At 50.8% G+C, this 19,693-nt stretch overlaps 2 protein-coding genes across 2 annotated transcripts; both read left to right on the forward strand.

The window, feature by feature from the left end:
* Positions 1–421: 421 nt before the first annotated feature.
* PRPS1 (phosphoribosyl pyrophosphate synthetase 1) lies at positions 422–12,531 on the forward strand. Its single transcript, XM_064713106.1, has 7 exons — positions 422–737; positions 2,942–3,125; positions 3,470–3,568; positions 5,195–5,319; positions 7,055–7,228; positions 8,024–8,183; positions 10,454–12,531. The coding sequence occupies exons 1-7, from the start codon at positions 616–618 to the stop codon at positions 10,544–10,546; spliced, it is 957 nt and encodes a 318-aa protein (XP_064569176.1). The 5' UTR covers positions 422–615; the 3' UTR covers positions 10,547–12,531.
* A 4,254-nt stretch (positions 12,532–16,785) lies between these two features.
* On the forward strand, positions 16,786–18,256 carry LOC135447712 (thymosin beta-15A homolog). The gene is made up of 3 exons (XM_064712800.1): positions 16,786–16,920; positions 17,236–17,340; positions 17,756–18,256. Exons 2-3 carry the CDS (start codon positions 17,241–17,243, stop codon positions 17,791–17,793), a joined length of 138 nt encoding a protein of 45 aa, XP_064568870.1. The 5' UTR covers positions 16,786–16,920; positions 17,236–17,240; the 3' UTR covers positions 17,794–18,256.
* The last annotated feature ends 1,437 nt before the right edge of the window (positions 18,257–19,693 follow it).

Consider the following 19,693-nt stretch of genomic DNA (forward strand, 5'->3'; position numbering starts at 1 on the left):
GGCGGCGCGGCGGGGCCCGGCTGGCGGCGGAGGGGCGGCGGTGGCGGGGCGGGGGCGGCGGTGGCGGCGCCGTGAGGCGGCAGCGGGGCCCTGGCCCAGAGCCTTCCCCCGGCGCGGGGGGCGCCATCATGGCCGCCGGGGGGCGGCTGCACCCGCGCGGACACGTGGGGCACGGCCGGCCGCGCGCTCGGCCCGCCGCCGCTCTGGCCAATCGCAGCGCAGGTTGCCACATAGCGACCAATCGTAGGCCGCCTCTTGACCTAGGCCCCGCCCCGAGCTGGGGGCCGCGCGCGCCTCTCCTCGCCCTCAAGGGGAAGGGGACGGAACAAGCCACGCCCACTACTGCAGCGCCGGTTAGCAGAACTCCGCCCCCTTCTGCGACACAGCCAATAGAAAGCGATTGGGGGTGTGTCCCCGGGGCGGAGAGGCTATAAAGGGTCGGCGCGGTAGGCGGGAAAGGGTAAGATGGCGGCGTAGAGGCGACTGGTGTGACCTGTACCCACCGTGCCGCGTCCTCGCAGGAGGCGGGCGGGTCCCCGCGCGGCAGCCGCGGGCGCTGCGTGGCGGAGCGACGAGGAGGGCGAGAAAAAGGGCGCCGGTGCCGCAGCCGCCGCCATGCCCAACATCAAGATCTTCAGCGGTAGCTCGCACCAGGACCTGTCCCAGAAGATCGCCGACCGCCTGGGCCTGGAGCTGGGCAAGGTGGTCACCAAGAAGTTCAGCAACCAGGAGACATGGTGAGGCGGGGCGGGGCGCGGCCGCACTACAGCTCCCGGCAGGCCTCGCGGCGCTGCGGCCCTGGGTACCACGCGGCCTGCGCGCGGGGGGTGATGGGGGTTGTAGTTCGGGTGGCCGTGTGGACGGGCCCGGCTGCGGAGCTGCGCTCGGAGACCTCCCTGGAGCGCTCCCGCCGCGCCCCTGCTGCCCCGGAGCCCTCGGGTACATCGCTCCCGTCCCCCCGGGCACAGCCGGCTCTCGGTGCGGGACGAGACGGGGCCGCGGTGCGCCCCGGGAACCATGTGCGGGCCGGGCCGTGCCTCTAGCGGCCCCCGCCTCACGGCGCGGGCCCCACGCGGGCTCCCCCCCCGCCGCCTTTGGGGCTCCCACCGCCGCCTTTGGGGCTCCATCAGCGCCCGGGGCCCCGCGGGGCTCCTGAGCTGGCAGGATTTGTGTGCCCTGGCCGCTGTGGCAGTGTTGGAGCGGTGCAATTCGCTACCCGGACCTTGCCCCCTCCACCCCGAAGCCGAGAGCTGATGGGACTGCACATCTCGGAGTTGCACCTACACTGATTAGGCTTTTCATGCTTAAATCTAAACTCTGATGACTTGAGGCTTGATAATTTTGTGTTTAGCGTGTAGCTGGTACCTTTAAACTTCGCTGAGGAGCTTCAGAGTCTTAGAAAGTATTGCTGGAATTCTTAAGGAGAGCGAGGAGGCTCACACCTCCGTGCATCCCACGGTGCATTTGCAGTCACGCAGTCTGCTTCCCTCCAGCTTTGAAACCTAATGTTCGCCTTGGTTTATGTAGCTATGCTTTAAAAATCTTGCTGCCATCCTACGTAAAGCTAAAAAGGAGGTTTAAACTTGTTCAGAGCTCCTTAAGCTTGCTTTAGAGAATACCCTAACCCTGTATAAACCAAGAGTATAATATAAAGAACCTTGATTGCTCCAACCCACTCCTTCTGGAAGCACATTTTTTTCCCCCTGAAAAATCCATGATGTACATGTGACATACAGTATTATGGTTCTCTTGCCATGGATATCGATTGTGAAAGCTTAGAGGTAGTACAGAGAGTTATAGAGGAGTTATAAAAAGTTCAGTTTGATTTACAGCCCTTGCACTGTTCTCATTGTTCCTTATTAACTGCTCTTACCCATTTAGCTGGCTGGCCAGCAGGTTCCCATGTCAGCAGGTAATGTGACTTGAAGACTTAAAGAATATTATTAACCCCAATAAACTGACAGCAGGTGCTTTCCCAGAAGAGTAAGACTTTCAACAGAATAATTCATAGACTTTTTTTGTACAATAAATATCTTAAATCACCCCAATATTGGAGATGATACTTTTATGCTAACTGCTGATAATCAGCCAGTTCCCCAGCAGAGTTCTCATTGACAGAAGCTCTCCACAAGAGATGGATGCATCCTGTAAGTCAGTGAGCAGTAAAGATGACAGCAGCTCGTTGATGGATATTGAGCAGTAAGATATAAATAGACAACAGTCATCAGAAAAAGTTAAATAAGAGATCAGAAAGATCAGGGAAGGAAATATTAGAATTAGAGCTCTACCCTGAGGGGCTCTATAACTGAAGTGGTTTCTTTCCTACTCTTTGTGGTGCAGGTGTCTCCATACATGCACTGGAGCTGGCATTTTGCTGCTGGCAAACAGGACCTTTGGCTTGTGTTCAGGCCCTTCATCAGCAGGGATTAGCGTGCACTGCATCCAGGAGAAAATTAACCCCAGAAGCCTTTCCAGAGTGAAAGGCTGGAGTGCTTCTCTGCTGGAGCCCTGAATGGCTGTTATGAGTCTCAATCTGATAATTGGCTGCAGGGTTGCTCTGGTAGCAGCTTGACCCCACTCTGGCTGGTGGCTGGCCAGGGCCCTTGCTCCTTTGTGCACTGCTGCTTTTAGAGGTGGCTGTGCTTGTGATTGCAGGGGAACAAGGCCTGCTCTGGGGTGTTTACATGCTCAGCTTGTGTTGAGATCAAGAGTACAGGCTGAGTGCTTTTAGCTTTACTGGCTAGACCATTAAATCTGATGAGTGAGCGCTGTAAAATAGCCACTGAGCAAATAAACAGCAGTGTTGCTGTTAACAGCCTTGATTACATGGCACTGTCACCCACAGCACCTCGGGGATGCAGGGCCTTGGTTGCTCTGCAGGCACAGGTAATGGCTGGGCTTTAATTTGTGTTTGGCTCCAACTCTCTTGTGATGTTTGCAGCGTGGAAATAGGCGAGAGTGTTCGTGGGGAGGATGTCTACATTGTGCAGAGTGGCTGTGGGGAAATCAATGACAATCTGATGGAGCTCCTCATCATGATAAATGCCTGCAAGATTGCCTCAGCCAGCAGAGTCACAGCTGTCATCCCCTGCTTCCCTTACGCCCGGCAGGACAAAAAGGACAAGGTAAGGGATGTGGGGAAGGTTCCTGCAGGGAAGTTAAAGGCACACCTTGAAAGTCCTGGCTGCTGGAGAGGATTTAAATAAAGTTTTGTCACCTCCTCTGAATATCCAACCTCTCTTCAGTTTGTTAAACTTTGAGACATTAGACTGCAAAATGATCTCTTCATAAAGATCTAGTTCTTCTTGAAAATATACTAAAGTCTAATCACTAGCTGATGAGAAGATGCAATGTTAATGAGTGCTGCTTTTAGTAACTGCTTGTGAATCACTGCCTGGAAGCAGAAGGCTGACATCTTGATGAAGGAGTTGAACTTGTCTTGTACTGTCTTTTTTTTCTCCTGTACCAGAGTCGAGCTCCAATCTCTGCCAAGCTGGTTGCAAACATGCTGTCTGTGGCAGGAGCAGATCACATCATCACCATGGACCTGCATGCATCTCAGATTCAGGTAGGAGCAAAAATCAGGAAGGGGCTTGACCTGTTCCAGTCTGAGCCTCTTGGCTGCTTTGCCAGCTCTCCAGTCATCTGCTTTTTGGAGATACTGCAGTGATCAAGAGTTGGGAATTTGGGACTGGGTGGGGAGGTGGGTGACAGGTTAACCTGTAAATGAAAGTATAGATCTTCATCAGACTGAGTCTTGTGTAAATGAGCTAGTAAAGGATCACTGCAGCTTTGTTGCCACACAGTGACACCGTTTGTTCTTCACTAGACCTTGGAGGAATGCGAAATTGAGAGTGTCTTTAAATTCTGAGCAGTATTTCTGATACCTAGTGTGTTGTCTTGGAGAGGTGAGCAGTTAGTTCTGCCCTCAGGTGTCCTGGCACAGCTGCATTTGTGGATTTGGTTGACCAGGACAGTGATCTGATAGCCTGCCTCTGGCAAAGATGGGCAATCCCATTTGTATCCATTCAGTGCCACCCTCCCACACAGGCTGGCCTTGGTTCTCTCCCAAGCTCGTAGTGAATTGAAAATCATTCATAGCCTTTGTTGGCTTATGAACAAAATATCTCACAGAGCAACTAAAGTCTTGATTGGGCTGTGCAAGAAAGCTGGCAGGAATATTTGCCAGGGAGAGGAGAGGCTGCAAGCTCAGTTTGATTTTGTTTTTCTCCACCTTGAGCAAGTGCTCAAGACCAAGAAACCAACTCAGTGCAGCTGAGAGGGGTGTGGCAGAGGGAAGGATGTCTGTTGTATTGCTGCACAGGGTAAGGGAGCTACTGCTTGCTGAAGTAAGTGGGCTGGCTGTTGTTTTAACACTTGGAAGTGCAGTCATTCACACTTCAGTATGATTTGCCCAGAAATACTGTCTCAGATGAAAAAAATCTATAGGGGCCCAGCTGAGAAGGCTCTCCGAGCATGAAATAACTGAGCCCAAGGGGGTCCCTCTTCTTACAGGGCTTGGAATTGGTGTGGCTGAAAGGGCTGACCTTGCACCAGCAGCAGGGATGGGATTTAATGGGATCATTTGTGCACATGTGCTTCCAGCAGCTGGCTGGGGCTGCTGTGTTGCTGAGCACAGAAGGAATGATGGGGAGAAGGGTCTGTTACCCTGTACCTTGAAGCATTCCTCAGGAGTAGCTGTCTGTTTACTCCAGAGTTAAATTCTGCTATTTGGTGACCTATGAGATTTGGAGAAGTCTGCAGGGTCACTGTAAAGTTATGAACCAGCTGCATTACTTTAAAGACAGATGTTACTCAAGCCTGTTTTGTAGATATGAACAGTTTGGGTAATGAGCTTTAAAGACTGACTGTAAACAGGCAGCCAGCTGCTCTGGAAATGAGTGCATTTGCTGCAGGCTTTCTGCAGCCCCCAGGACAGAACTAGTTTCATTTTGTGGGGGTGTTAAATATAAAGTGTTATTTATGCTGCTGAACTATTTCTGGCTCTGAAGACTTCTTCCATTACTATTCTGTGTATCCCAAAGACTACTGCCCTTACATCAAGGGAAGTAAAAAGGAAAGCTGAAAGCTGTGGAAAGGTGATGATTGCATGCCTGATGATACAGAAGGCTTCCTACAACTGTTTCTGGAATGGGGCTTTCAGCTACATCTGTTCCTGTTGTCTTCCTTGCAGGGTTTTTTTGACATCCCTGTTGATAATTTATATGCTGAGCCTGCTGTACTGAAATGGATCAAAGAGAATATTCCAGAGTGGAAGAACTGCACCATTGTTTCACCAGATGCTGGTGGAGCCAAGAGGTGAGCTGTCAGACAGGTAGCTTGAGATGCTGCTTCTGTGTCTACCTCAATTCCTAAGAATACTTGAGACTATTTTTAAAACATAAAAATTTCCTTCTTTCAGTGTGCCTTCTCTCAGGCAGTCTGGGACAGCTGGTGAAGAGTGGTCAGGTATTCTTCCTAGGGACTGTTTAGAAGGTTTCTTGGGCTACATGGAGCATTTAATAGCTTCTAGAATCACAACTGCATAGGTAGCAATTGCATAAGAGCTACCTCCCTTGGAGTAAACCAATTTGTACAAGGGTGTTTATGCCAACTGAAGGAGGAAATAGTGTAGCCTACACCCCTATGCCAAGGCAAGCTTAGTGTTGATGATTAATGATACATTTTTATCCAGGCTGCTTTCTTTGCAGAATTAAACTTAGTCTCTTGAGGTATTTTCTTACTTTATTACCTTGGATTTGAATATCTAGCTGTGATTTAAGCCTGCTGCCTCTCTTCATCTTCCCTGAGAACAAGGAAGATAGATGGTTCCTTTCCAAAAATCAGCAGCATATGCCATAGCACATTTCTATTTTGATAGCCTTACAATCTCCCATCTCCCTGCAGACAAACATGCCAGTTTGTGGGCAGCCCAGAATGTTCTCAGAGGCTTTTTGGGAGAAACTAGGCTGTTCCTTGGTGCTTCTGTCTGAGGGCTACATGTGAACAGTAGAGGGACACAGATGTATTCTTTAATCCAGGGCTGTCACACCAAAATGTTGGTGGGTGCTGATGTGATTCACATGCCTCAGAATGTCTGAAGTGATGTTACAGACAGCCAAGAGACACAGTGGAGGTCACTGCATGTCTTCTGTAGCTCTGCTGTGGTCCATGGATTGGGCAAGACCTCCTGTACATTCAGCTATTTCTGTAGCTTGTTGCATAACACAGTATATGAAGTGCCAAACCAGCCAGATATAATCTGACTCTTGAAAAAATCTGCTCAAAAGCCTTTTATTCTGAAATGTGTCGATCTTGGCTGGTGCAGTATTTTATGGAGATCTGCAAAGCAAAATGCTTCAGTTTAGTCTAACAGTTGTGTAGGACCACCAGGATGTTAAGTCTGATCTAGTGGGGCTAAGAGTCTACTTACCTCAAGTGAAAAATTTCTTGGGGGGGGCATGTGTGTTTTACTCCTTCCACTTTTAAACTTTACTGTTCATCAGTATCAATATATAAGGTTAAGATCCCTCTAGCAAGGTTGCTTTGCAGTCCCTTTAATGGAAATAAATGTGAGGTGGTGTATTTGAATTTCCTGGATGTGTAATCCTGCCACAGTCTGTGCCAGTGCTTGTGTGCATGATGACTGAGTGCTTACAGGAGTGACAGTAAAGCCCTGTCATAGCACAACTTAAGCCTTTCCAGTGTAGTGTTACAGAGAAGACAACTTTCCAAGTGTTTGGATCATTTGGATCACTTCAAGTTTGCTGACCTTGCTGGTTAAGATTTGTTTTCAGCTTAAATGCAAATTAGTTTACAGTGGTCATGATGAAAGATGAGATCTGTTTGCAGTCACTGAGAGAGATTAGATCAGAGGTTGCAGTTTAACTGCTCGAAGGGAAACTGAGGTGGCAGAGTGCCTTCTATTAATTGCTTGGGAGCAGTAGCAGATGTGGTGACAGCTCCTCTTAGTGCAGTGTGTTTGATATGGAAGGAGCTTTGCCCCAAGCTGCAGTGTGAGTTAAGTGCTGTTTGGGACCTGCTCTCTCCTCAGAGTGACCTCCATTGCAGACCGGCTGAACGTGGACTTTGCCCTCATCCACAAGGAGCGCAAGAAGGCCAACGAGGTGGATCGCATGGTGCTGGTGGGGGACGTCAAGGACAGAGTGGCCATCCTGGTGGATGACATGGCAGACACGTGTGGCACCATCTGCCACGCTGCAGACAAGTGAGTGGGGCTGCCTGCTGCCCTCCTAACCAGGAGCCTGCTCTTGGGGAGCACCGTGTCATGGGTTATGGAGATTATTTGCATGACAAGTTTCACAAGACTCATGCAGTTTCTTGATTATTCATGTAATACAAAATAAGAAAAAAAAAAAACCCAGTACAAGTTCTTGCAGTAGACTCATGCAGTTTCTTGATTATTCATGTCATACAAAATAAGGAAAATATCATTAAAAGTGCTTTTAGTGGGAATAGGTAGAAGACCATAGTGTCTCTTTTTTCCCTGCGTTGAAAATGGACCATCACTGACCATGCCAGGTAAAAAGTGTTGTTGTCTGGTCTATCAGCTGGTTTTGTATTAGAAATAAGCTCTTCAAACTTTGATATCATTCATACACTTTACACTACAAGCAGCAACATATTAACTGTAAAATACAGTATTAAAAATTAGCACAGTATTTCATACTGTATTAAATACAGTATTAAAGTATTAACACAGTATTAAATATCTGCTACCTTGTGTAAGCAAAAATTACAGAAGGTTGTTTGTATGATCTGTTCCAAATATTCCGGAGCTAAGAACAAAGGGGTTTTTTCAGTGTGTGCTTTGCCTGTAGTGGATTTCATGGTACTTGTAAAACTTCTTTTTTTCCCCAAGTCAGTAGAGTGTGGGAATCAAAGGTAACCTGTTCCTAGCACATGGGGCTGTCTCCAGTCATGCTTACCATGTGCCCTGCTCTTATGTCATCTTAATATTTGTTGAGAATTACTCATCCTTGTCCTTTACTCCCCCTTGCAGGCTTGTGTCAGCTGGAGCCACCAAAGTTTATGCCATCTTAACTCATGGGATCTTTTCTGGGCCAGCAATTTCCCGCATCAACAATGCCTGTTTTGAGGCAGTTGTAGTCACAAACACAATACCCCAGGAGGACAAGATGAAGCAGTGCCCTAAAATCCAGGTGAGCATCTATTTTCTGGCACTCCTGGGGGGTGGTAACCCTGTTTCTTCACCTGTTAGGGGTGAAAATCCCACAATACTGTGTAGTGCTGACAGGGGTTCTGTTGGTACTGTCATTAGTATTGCCTTTTTCTCTTGGCCCTATTGCTGTGGGGTAACAGTCATGTTACACTGATATAAAGCAGCTTCTGTTGCAGCTCATCTCAAACAGTTCATGAAGGATTTTTTTTAGGGCTTGTTTTACCTAGATCAGGTGTCTGATTTAATGGGGCCACGATGTAGGCAAGTAGTTGGATGTGTGCCCTCTGGAGGGGTGATGTGCAGTGCTGAAACAGAGGTAGAGAGGAGCTTCTGATGTTGATGCTGACAGCTTTGTTGTGTATCTGTCACTTTATGCCCAGCCTCTGCCATCCATATGAAAACTAAAAGCTGATAATGAGCCAGTTCTCAATCCACTCATCCAGTGTACACTTCTGAGTTTTGCCTGTGAGGATTTCATGACAGACAGTGTCAGCAGCCTTGCTGAATTTGACAATATGCACTGTTCTCACCCATCCAGGCAGTTGCTTCCTCATAGGTGATCAGGTTGGTGAAGCATGATTTGCCTTGGTGAATCCATGCTGACTGTTCCTGATCATGTTCTTGTCACCCTTGTGCACAGAGATGGCCTCCAGAATGAAGTGCTCTGTCACCTGCCCAGGGATTGATGTGAGGCTGTGACTGGCAGTAGTTCTGGGTTGTATTTGCTTTCTCCCAGTCCTCAGGCACCTCTGCTGATCTGCAGGAGCTTTCAGAGCTGATGATGAGTGCCTGGCTCTGATGTCTCCCAGCTCTCTCAGTACTCATGAATGTGTCCCATCAGGGCCCATGGACTTGTGGATATCAAGTCTGCCCAAGTGTCCTCTAACCCACTCCTCCCTAAGGAAGAGTCTTCCAACATTCCCTTACCCAGGTCTGCTGCTTGTCAGTGCAGGCTGATGCAAAGATGGTGCTCACTAACTGCCCTCTGTGCATCCTCTGCCACCAGGGTCCCTCTTCCCTTTAGAAGCAGATCCACATTTTTCATAGGTTTTTCCAAATACATCAATAACAAAAGGAAAACATTCTTCTTGTCCCTGACGTCCTTTGCCAGATTGAATTCCAGAAGGGCCTTGGCTTCACAGCACCAATGTTTAGGACACAAGCATGTGGAGAAGTTCTGGCACTGCTCACACTCAGCCAGTGCTGTGGTGTGGGTGTAGAGGCTTCCCCGCTGCTGGTGAGAGGGCAGCTGAACTGGTTGAAGCTGCAGTGATTTTTAAGCTGCTTTTGGAAATATGTTATAAGCTGATTGCTAGCTGCTGTTGGGTTGCATTTCTTTCAGCACTAACTTATGAATGATACTCCTGCAACCTCTAAAACATTTCTGGTGCTTCACCTTGTTTTCAGGCTCCACACAGCAGCTGGTGTAGGCAAAATGTTAAACTGGCAACCTCTGTAAGTAGCTGTAGCCAAAAATTGCAGTGGAGCATTTTTCCAGGCTCTCCTTTAATACCTCACATTTTATGCACTGGTGTCTGATGTTGAGGAGCACAGAGCTAAAGGATTTGTCACAAGTCTCAGGCTTTACTCTGCAGCTGCAGCTTGTTCATTTTTTCTTCCCTTCAGAGACAAGCTATCTAGAAGATTAAAAAAAAAATATTAAATACAATTTTCCCTTGGTTTCCTCAATGCACCATGAATATAGGGATTTTTACTAGACTACATATATTGAAATGCTTTAGCTGTGGGGATTCAGAGCTGGGATTTGGCTGAGACTCAGCTTTCCCTCCTGCTACCTTTCTGACCCCACCAGATGGAGCCAGCACAGCGCCCAGGAGCTGAGCTGCAGCACAGCAGCTTCATCTCTCAGACTGCTGGCAGCAGTGGTAAAACCTCTTGGCTCAAGGGAAGTGATTTCATCTTGATTTAGACTGCCCTAACTTCTCTGCACAAGGTGAATAAGAGAGTCCTGTGGTAAACAGATTGAGTCTAGGGAGTCTGAGCAAAGCAAGGCAACAGTAGACTGTAATTCTGACAGACCAACTAGAATATTTGTAGTGCTATTTGTGGGGTATCTTCAGGCTTAGATGTAATTAAATCCTAATCCTGTGTAGAAGTAATTTATCTGCATCTGGCCTGTTCAAATGTGGGTGATGAGTTTATTCTTTAGATTGTCCCTGACTTCCCAGCAGTTCTTTCAGGCTCGATGCCTTTTCTCAATGGCACTGATGCATCTTTCTTCCCTTGCAGGTGATTGACATCTCCATGATCCTTGCAGAGGCCATCAGGAGGACTCATAATGGGGAATCTGTTTCCTACCTATTCAGCCATGTCCCTTTATAACAACAGATGTCAGCTGCTGCTTGTATGGCTTTTTTTTTTAAAACCAAAAGTTGTTCAGCTTGTTGTAAAGTTCAGTAGAAGACTCTGCTTGTTCCAGTGCAGTTCTCCACATCTCCTGCTTAAGTCAGGCTTACTGGCTCTGTTCCCAACACTGGGAGGCTGGAGGGGGAAAGCTCATCTTTATAACAGCCAACTCCACCAGCAGCCCTGTGCATGGAGCTGATCAGTAGCACTGACTCAATTCTGCAGGTCTGTGGAGAGCAGGACTGACACATGGCTAATTGCCACAATTATTTTGAGGGGGGGAGGGAGAGGGTTTGTCTGTGGGCAGGGTTAGATGATCTGGCATGTGCATCCTAAATTGTTTGGGAAGTAGAGCTCCCTAGGACATGTTGATCTGGATCTACAGCAAGAGCCCAAGAGACTGCTGGCTGTCTTACCACTCTGTACCTGACACTTGGAGAGTGCTGGGGAAGGCTTGTGTCTTGGCCAAGCTTGACCCTTGTGAAGCCCTGGGAGACACCATGGGAGTGGTTCTGCTACAGCTTCCTCCCATAAAAGGAGATCAGTGTAGCTTGCAAACTTGAATTTCTCTTAATTGTTGATGAAATTAAATGCCCTTTAGTGCACTACACAGCAAAGTGAGGGTGAGAGCAGAGTCTGTGCAGTGCTGTGCTAGCTTAGTGGGGAAGGTGCATCCTGGACAAGTGTTCTTTTCCAAAAGCTCTGACATAGAGAACTTGTGGTGGTTGTGTGCTTTGGTTTCTAGTGCAGGCTAAAACCAGCTTCTCAATTTCTCAGCTTCCTGTTAGCCTTGCTAGCTAACTAGAGCACTGCTGTCATGTGCTGCAGCTGCACCTTGACCTGCTGTGCAACCCCCAACTCTTTTTTTTATCAGTACAGTAGTAAACAGAGCCTCTGTCCAACAGCAGCAAGGTTGTTGCATCTAGCAAGTGCCTGCTCAGATGCTGGGGTGACCTGAAACACAACAGCTTTGTGTCCAGTTGGCTCAGCCTCTCACTCAATGCCTGTTACAGTCCTGTTAGCCTGGAAGTTACTGACACATTGTCCTGCTCACTGTCTGCCTTTCCTTGAAAGCCTTGCTTCTTGCAAAATACCTTAAAAGCCAAGGAGCACTGCAGGCTGCAGGACAACAGAACCTGAAGGAGCCCTTGGAGTGGGTCTGATGCTTGCCAGGAGTGTTCATGGCAATGGGTTGAAGTGGCTGGTGATACATAATACTGGGAGAACTGCAGATTTAACACCAACTGACAGGCCACAAAGTGCCTGAAAGAAAAATACCAAAACTAGAGCTGGCTGAGGCTCTTGGATGTAATAAGTATCATCTGAAACTTGAATACTTTGAAAATGTACCAGACAATCGTAAGGTAAACTGCTAAGTCTCTCTTGAACTCTTACGGTTTATAGACCAAACTGTTTTATTCTGGTTTTCTTTTGTTTTGGTTTTTTGTTTGTTTTTTTTAATAAGCACTCCTTTTTTATTTGTTTTTGAGCTGGAGGAAGGGAAAAAGGGAAAAGAAGGAACTTGAAATTACTTTCTACAGTAACCAGCATGGCTTTGAGAGGCTGGGGGCTGGGGTATAAGTGGAACTAACTGAAAGATGTGGTTAAAATCTAGGGAAGTACTTCTTTAGTTGTGCCTTTTACTGAAGACTTCTCTCCCTTCCTAAACTCCTGTCCTGTGGCAACATTAACACTTCTATTAGTGTAGAGCTTTTCTTTTTGTATAAGAATTGGTGTTTGTCTGGAAACTGTGCATCTCTTGCTTCTTTGCTTTGCATCCTGCACTGAGCTCTCCTGAGAGTCTGTGATCCCACCTCCTGTATGGGAGCCCCTGCTGCCATCCTGCTGCTGCTCTGAGAGCCAAAGGCCAGGACATCAGAGCAGTGCTGGGAGGATTTTCAGCAGCATTTGTGTTTAAAGTTAAGACCTGATGAAGGAATTAAACTTTTATTTAAAAACCACGGCCTCTGCCTGTAAATACTTCTGAACATCTTAAATGACATGAATCTTCTGAGTTGGGTCATTTTAAGGGTAGATCATCGAGTACTTTTATTTAGAAGGGACCTTGCAAGGTCATCTGGTTTAACCCTTGTACATGTTGGCCAGCTGTGAGGCTCAGCTTGGCTCTGCTCACATTGCATGGAAGGAAAAGCATGGGACCAAGCACTGAGTAATTCCTTTTGTCCATCTTTGATTTCCTGGACTTAATTGTTAGAGGTGGCAGTGCAGCTTCTCTAGTACTGTTCAATTATGTATCTGAGCAGATTTGTTCACATCGTGTTCAGGTAGGGGAAGCCTGAATATTTTAACAAGTACAAATGAAGAATTTGTAAGTGTCTCACACAAAGCTGATGATCAGAGACAGTAGGATTATGTCCTGAGGAGCACTTGTTCTGACTAAACCCTGATCCTTTCTCATTGTGTGTTGCAGATGGGAAAGTAGGAAGTCAGAAGGATGAGATGGCAGGTCTGGAGAAAGGTCCTTGGCATTACAAACAGACCTCCAGGCCTAGACTGAACCGTGGCCTCAGGCAGGCATTTGCTGAGGATCACAATTGTTGTCCATCTGTTAAAATGTCTTGCAGTACTGGCCAGTGAATAAGTAAAAAAATGGAGTTTTTTGCCCCAAATAGCAGGGTAGGGGTCTCATATAGCATCAATAGCAGGTGCTGTGGGTCTCATCAGGATTATGTAGCAGATTTCACCGTCCTTTGATAAAAAAACCGAACAGAGCTTTACAGCCATTTGTACACAGGCGATCATTGCTATTAGTGAGTATATAATGTTTTCTTATTTTAGTAAAACCAGGGATCTGAGTTGGGAGAGGGCACAGACTTAATGTGCTGTATGACATTGTAGCTCTTACAAAGGATGTGAGATACCTCCTTGAGAGAGTTCTCATACCTGTGTAAAGTTACCCTGCTCTGAAGCCTTCAGATCAGAAGGGAGGGAGACTTCACCAAAGTCTGAAGGTGAGCTGTGGGGTGTCTTAGGCTTTCCTCACAGCTGTCTGAGTTACTCCTGTACAAAACAAGTTATTTCCCAGGAGAAAATCTCAACTGAGTCATTTGCTGTGCTCCTGCAGTTGGAGATCTGGCGGAGCAGGGGAGGGCTCCATCAGCTCCCTCTGCCACAGGCACAGCCAGAGTGTGGCTGCAGCTGTGAGGATGCTGGAATTGGTGCTGGTGGCTATCTCATGTCTGCTGCCTGCTAATTCACCACAACAAGGAACACGTCAATCACTAGTCCTGTATCAGCCTCGCCCACCTGCCCAGGTACCTGAAACTGATGCACAGTGTGGGAACTGAGCTTGCCAGGTGTGCCCTGCAGGTAGCAGGATGTATCCACTGTTTAAAGCACAATGAGACACACCTCAAAATAATTTGCTGGCTCCTCCCTCCTGCCTTACTGATGTAAGGAGGTCTCCTGGAGCCAGTGTTCCTGTGATCTAAAGAAAGCAGCACCTTGTCTTGCTGCTGTTGGACAAGGGGAAAATGGTATTAGCAAGCCCTTTTGTGAACTGCAGCAATATCCACAGGAGGAATGAGCCCTCCTGTAAGACACAACAGCCCCAGTCTGCTGCTGCCTTCCTCAGTGTGTGCTCCTGCCCTGATGGATGTGAAGGGTTGTGGCAGGAGGCTGGGGTGAAAATGGGAGAAAGTGCTGTCACCCTGTGGAGTGGCTCAGCCTGGCAGCTGTCACCGTGGTGCCCTGCAGGCAGATGGGTCAGGAGGCTGAGCAAAACCTGATCAGAGCAAACGTGCCTCCTTCCAGTACAGGAGAATAAGGCATTCCTGGAAATGGCTCTTGGGGAGGCTCTATCAGCCTGGCAGCCTTGTTCTGTGCGAGATTTAAAACCCATCTAAAATGGCTGGCAGTCGGTCTGTGCTATTTCAGGTCAGGGCTGTTTTTGCTTTCTCCCTATCTGTTGATGTCTCAGTTCTTTTGTTATAAATTATTGAAAGCAGAAATGCCAAAAGACGTAAGAAAGAAGCTGGTTGTGCTGTTATGGGAGGCTTTGCTAATTTGCTGGGGAAAAGCTCTTGCTGGGATATAAGCTCCTTTCTTGTTCTTTGTGCAAGATGGGTTTTAGCAGCTCCCCAGCAGCAGCCCCACCTCTCCCCTGCTGGCAGTGCTCAGGCTTGGCTTTAAAGCTGCTCTGGCCGTGGTTTGTACGAGCGTGGTGGTGCCTGTGTGGCTTGAGGAAGGGGGAGCTCCTCTTCCCCTGCCTGCATGGCCACCGTGGTGGCTTTGTGCCCAGACAAAGACCCGGGACTTCCAAAGTGCTGCAGCATCGGGAGATGTAGCACATTGTCCAGGGGCTGTGCCTTGCCGGTGCTGGGTGCAGCTGGGGGGATGGTGAGCAGGTTTTTGGGTGCAGCTGCTGCTGGTGAGGGGCTGTGCACAGGCAGGGTGGGGTTCAGGTTCGTTTGCACTCGCTGCCTGCCAGGGACAAAAGCTACGTCAGACTGCAGCATCCACAAAGGAGAAGCATGTGGAGAGCAGGCAAGCAAAGGGGGAAGCTGAGGGGAAGGTGAGCACGGCCAGAGAGTAAACACATGGTAAAACACTCGTCTGACTATTTGCACGAAGGCAAAAAGCATTTTCTGCGTTCATTTTGAAACTGAATGGATGTTTTGGCTCTTGCTGGCTGTGCAGGAAAGATGAGCCTTTTCTCACTGGGGCTGGGCTGTGTGATGCAGGCTCTGCAGGGTGGGTTTGAAGGATGCTTATGGAGGCAGCCCTGCCTGGGATTGCAGCTCCAAACCTGGCCCTGCCTGGGGCTGCAGCACCAAATCAGAGCTGCTCTGGGAGCAGCCTGGCCTGGAGCTGTGCCTGCAGCCTCTCCCTCCCCCCAGCACAGGAACGGGAGGCTGCTTCTCATCCAGACTCCTCTTGGAGGAGCAACCTGGCCTTAGATCTTGGCCTTTGCCTTTTCAGCGTTTGCCAGCTCTTGGTGCTTCTTGAGTTCAGAGCCCACATTGTGGCAGGAGTGAGAAGGTGCCTCGGGGTTTGCGGCACAGGGCCACCTCCGGCCGTGACCTGCTGTCGCTGGATAGCACCGCTCCCTGCTGCCAAGAAGGCAGTCGGTCTTGCTAAAGAACACAAAGCAAGTGTTCCCTCCGGATTGCTGGGGATTTTCTCTGCAAAATCTCCAATAAGCCCCGAGCAAAACCCAGAGGTTGGCAGGCCAGGAGGAGGTGGAGGTGAGAGCTGCTGCAGCACAGCTGCTACCCCTTGGTGCTCAGTAACAGGTTCCTGTTCGCCATGGCACCAAGATCTCTGCAGAAAGGTTTTGCAAGCCTCATCTGCAGTCAGGATACTTCTTCTTTTGCTTCCTCCCCTTCCCCTCCTTCCCTTCAGCACCTACAAAACCCTCCTGGCCCTCTACCCCCTCTATCCTGGTGGCCAGCATGCAAGTGCCCCCCAGACTGCCACTGTCCTTCCTACTGGGATCAAATAGGCTGTCTGCACGCCCCTTGGCTTTTACCACCAAAGGTGTTTCTTCCACTTGCACACCAGCCCATGTGCAGTTTGGGCTGCTCCCCAGCCTTGCTGCAGCCAAGCAAGAGCTTGTGAGTATGGTCAGCTTCTTGTCCACCCATGCTGCTTCTACAGTCACCAGCCCTCCCCAGGAAGTGCTGTGGCCAGTGTAGACGTGAGCTGGGCAGTGGCCAAGCATGTCTCACAGAATAGGGTGCTGGCTTTAGCCCAAGGCTTGTTTTACTCTAGTTCTGCTTCAGCAGTGGGAGCATCCCTGGACACACACATGGGCCACAGCTGCCTCCCTTGCTGTGGGGCACCTGCTTCTGGTGAGGGGGGTTGAGGCTGGGACAGTGGCTGTGGAGCCATGTGGTCACAAAGGGACCAGCCTGCTGCCCCTCACACCTGGCACCCAGGTGCGTGTGCGCACAGGAGGGGCAGTGGGAGCCATGCCCGTGTGTGGAGGCAGCAGGAGCTGCGTCCGCGTGTGCTGTGAGGGCTGTGTGCCGCCTGTCCGTGTGTGCTGTGAGGGTGTGTGGCCGCTGTCCCCGGTGAGCCCCCATTCGGTGTCTCCTCTCTCGCCGGCCCCTCCCCGCTCGGGTCCCTCAGGCCCCTCACGCTCGGTCCCGCTCGCGCCCCCGTCGCGCGGCACGGCGGGAGCGGCCGCCCCCTGGCGGGCCACGCGCTTCCCGGCGGGCTGGCAGCCAATGGGCGCGCGGGCTGGGCGGCGGCCGGGGTATAAAAGGCTCCGCCCCGCGCGGCGCGCGCTCCAGACTCACCTGGACGTGCAGGGAACGGGATCGGGCTCGGCACCGGCACCAACCGCACATCGCATCCGCTGCACACCGCGCCGTACAGCGCCGCAGGTACGGGCTGGGCCGCGCAGGGGGCTCCGCGCAGCGCTGCTGCCAGCAGGGACTCGCCGAGGCGCACCGGGGCGGGGGCTGTGGGCGCGGCGGGTCCCGGGGGGCCATGGCTGCCTGCTGCAGGGAGGGCTCCGCGCCGTGTGCGGGCACCGGGGGCCGCCCCGCTCGGCTGCCCGGGCCCGGCGAGCGGCGCGGTGCCCGGGGCGGCGGCGCGCCCCGCCCTGCGCTATTGTCCGCGGCGGGGGCCGGGGGGGGCCGGGGCCGCCTTTGTCTGCCCGTCCCCATCCTCGGCTGACTGCGGCGGGGGTCTCGCAGGCAAAATGTGCGACAAACCAGATCTGTCGGAGGTGGAGAAATTCGATAAGAAGAAGCTGAAGAAAACCAACACGGAGGAGAAGAACACGCTGCCCTCCAAGGAGAGTGAGTGCGGGGCTGGCGGGGCGGGAGGCGCGAGCGGCGGGGCAGAGCCCTCGGGGCCGCTCTCCCCGCCGGCGGACAGGGGTGGTTCGGGGCGGCGGGGCTCCGGCCCGGGGAAAGCCGCGGGCCGAGGTGTGTGCAGCCCGGGGCAGCGGGCACGGGCACTCGGGGAGGGCTGTGGTGCCAAACTGATCCCTCAGGGCATCACTTTGCTGCGGACAGACGCAGACAGGTGCCCGACGTGCTGCCACGCACACGTGTGGCTTGTCATCTTCTAAACTGACTGTTCAACCACCCCACTTGGGATCAAACCACAAAACTGGCCACCAGGGCCTGAGTGAATGCTCTGAAACCTTCTCCAGTTTGTGCTTTCACCAAAAAAAGCACAAGAGACTAATGGGCCTCTATTCTCTTGCAGCTATTGAGCAGGAGAAGGAATGTGTGAAGTCTTCCTAGAGAGAGATTGCCTGGCAGGAAGAGCGACTACTCAATTATTTTGCTTTGAAATGAATCATGTGGGTTTTTTTAAATTTACATCACGTACATGTATAGAAAACAGCTGTATCACCTAACACACTGTCCCACTTTGCTGGCAGCTTTGGCAGGTGGGGGGACAAAGCGTGGTCCTCTCAGTCCATCAGTAGCCTGACCTGATGCCATCTCTGCTGCTTCAGCTGCCTCCTGTGACAGCACTGATCTTGCTCTGATGCAGTAGGGAGATGAGCAAGGGCTGTGGAGGCTTCTGGGCATGGACCCCTTCTGCCTGCTGGAGTGGGGAACCTTTCTGGCCTCACCTCCAGCCTGGGTCTGTCTTGCATATTCTTCACTGACAGTGTTCTGTAGCCTCACTCACAGTTTTTTGTCTTCCTTGGGGAAAAAATGAGAAGTTTATTATAAAATAAAAAATTGTAATGATCTACCTATGGCTCGTGGCTTCTTTTCTGACAAAGGTTCTGGCTGTAGCATGGCTTGCCCTGTGAAGGGTGGGGAGGTGTGCCTGGTGCTGCAGCAGTGCTGGGGGTTCAGTGTTGCTCAGAGGGCAATGTGGGATGGTTCCCTGCCGGGTGAATCCAGCTTGGTGTTTGGGGATCAGTTCCTGGGGAACTGGGAGTGTTGCTGGCATGATTATGGCCACTGTGCTCCACCACCATTGTGGTTTCTTGGTACATCTAAAAGCAGAGGCTAACCTGGGTCTCGCTGCCTATGTGAGGGCTGAGCCTTCTGCCTTGGAAAACTTGGTGTCCCCTGCCTAAAACCATGTGGAGCTGGGCTGGTGCCTTGTCAGTGTGGCTGGAGATGCTGGCCTGGGTCCTGCTGGTGTGGTGGCCAGGCCAGCTCTGCCTACCCAAATCTTGGAGCACAATTCTCCCATCACTGCATGGCACTGCCCTTCTGTTCCCCTTGAGCCAGCCTCCACCACTACCCTTGACTGCAGGTGGTTTTTGCAGCCCTGTAGGGATGGGTTTGAATGCAGTAAATCCCTTGGGTACTCTGGGCTGATCCCAGCCCTGCCTTGCAGGTGTGGAGATCCCTGGGTCCTGCAGTTGGCTGCCAGCACAGTGTGGGTGAGCCCTGACAGTGCCTCCAGGTTTATGCTGAGGCTTCCTGGCTACTGCCAGGGCTTCCTCACCTCTACCTGGCCTGCAGGGTCACTGAACACACCAGCCCACTTACAGAGGAGTGGAGGCAGACTAGCCAAAACTTGCCAGCTGACAGCTTTGGTCAGTGTTCCTAACGAGCCTGGTCAGCTGGGGACAAACACGGGGCTGCTGTGCCTGTCTGGACACGGTGCCTATCTATGTGCCTCCACCCACACTGCCTGCCAAGGACTGCAAATAACACTGCCTCCACCCCTTAAAAAGCAGAATTGAAAGAGCTGCAGGTAAGGGTTTGGTGTTTGTGTGCTGTCAGGGCAGCGTGTGGGGTTTTCCATGGGGTGAGGGCAGAGGCCAGCAATGCAGAGGCCCAGTTAGGGCTCCTGCTCTGTTGGGCTGAGCACTAGGAAGGATGGCTGTGCCCCTTCAGCACCCTGATGTCCCCAGGACAGACCCCTATCCTGGACATGGGAATGTTTTCCCAGTGCCAGCAGCCAGGGTGGTTTGTCAGGGTGACAATGTGTCCCTGCTCAGGGGTGGTTTTTCTTATGGAGCAGAGGCAGGCAGGTAAAGCCAGCCTGAACGCTTTCCCCATCCCTGAAAGCCAGAGGCTGAGTTGAACCAAGTAAAGCTTTTGGGACAGAAACACAAAGTGTCAGGGCTGATCTGCCCTGCTCAGTTCTGCTTTTGGGGATAGGGAGGTCTCTGGCTGCCCAGGGCACCTTGGCTGCTCTGACACCGCCCCATGCCTCTCCCTGTGA

The sequence above is a fragment of the Zonotrichia leucophrys genome, chromosome 4A (assembly GCF_028769735.1).
Source record: "Zonotrichia leucophrys gambelii isolate GWCS_2022_RI chromosome 4A, RI_Zleu_2.0, whole genome shotgun sequence".
Lineage (NCBI taxonomy): Eukaryota > Metazoa > Chordata > Aves > Passeriformes > Passerellidae > Zonotrichia > Zonotrichia leucophrys.

Coding starts and splice junctions, on each gene's coding strand:
- LOC135447712 (XM_064712800.1), top strand. CDS start 17,241: ATGTGCGACAAACCAGATCTGTCGGAGGTGGAGAAATTCGATAAGAAG. Junction 17,341..17,755: donor CACGCTGCCCTCCAAGGAGA/GTGAGTGCGGGG, acceptor ATTCTCTTGCAG/CTATTGAGCAGGAGAAGGAA.
- PRPS1 (XM_064713106.1), top strand. CDS start 616: ATGCCCAACATCAAGATCTTCAGCGGTAGCTCGCACCAGGACCTGTCC. Junction 3,126..3,469: donor GGCAGGACAAAAAGGACAAG/GTAAGGGATGTG, acceptor CTCCTGTACCAG/AGTCGAGCTCCAATCTCTGC. Junction 8,184..10,453: donor AGCAGTGCCCTAAAATCCAG/GTGAGCATCTAT, acceptor CTTCCCTTGCAG/GTGATTGACATCTCCATGAT.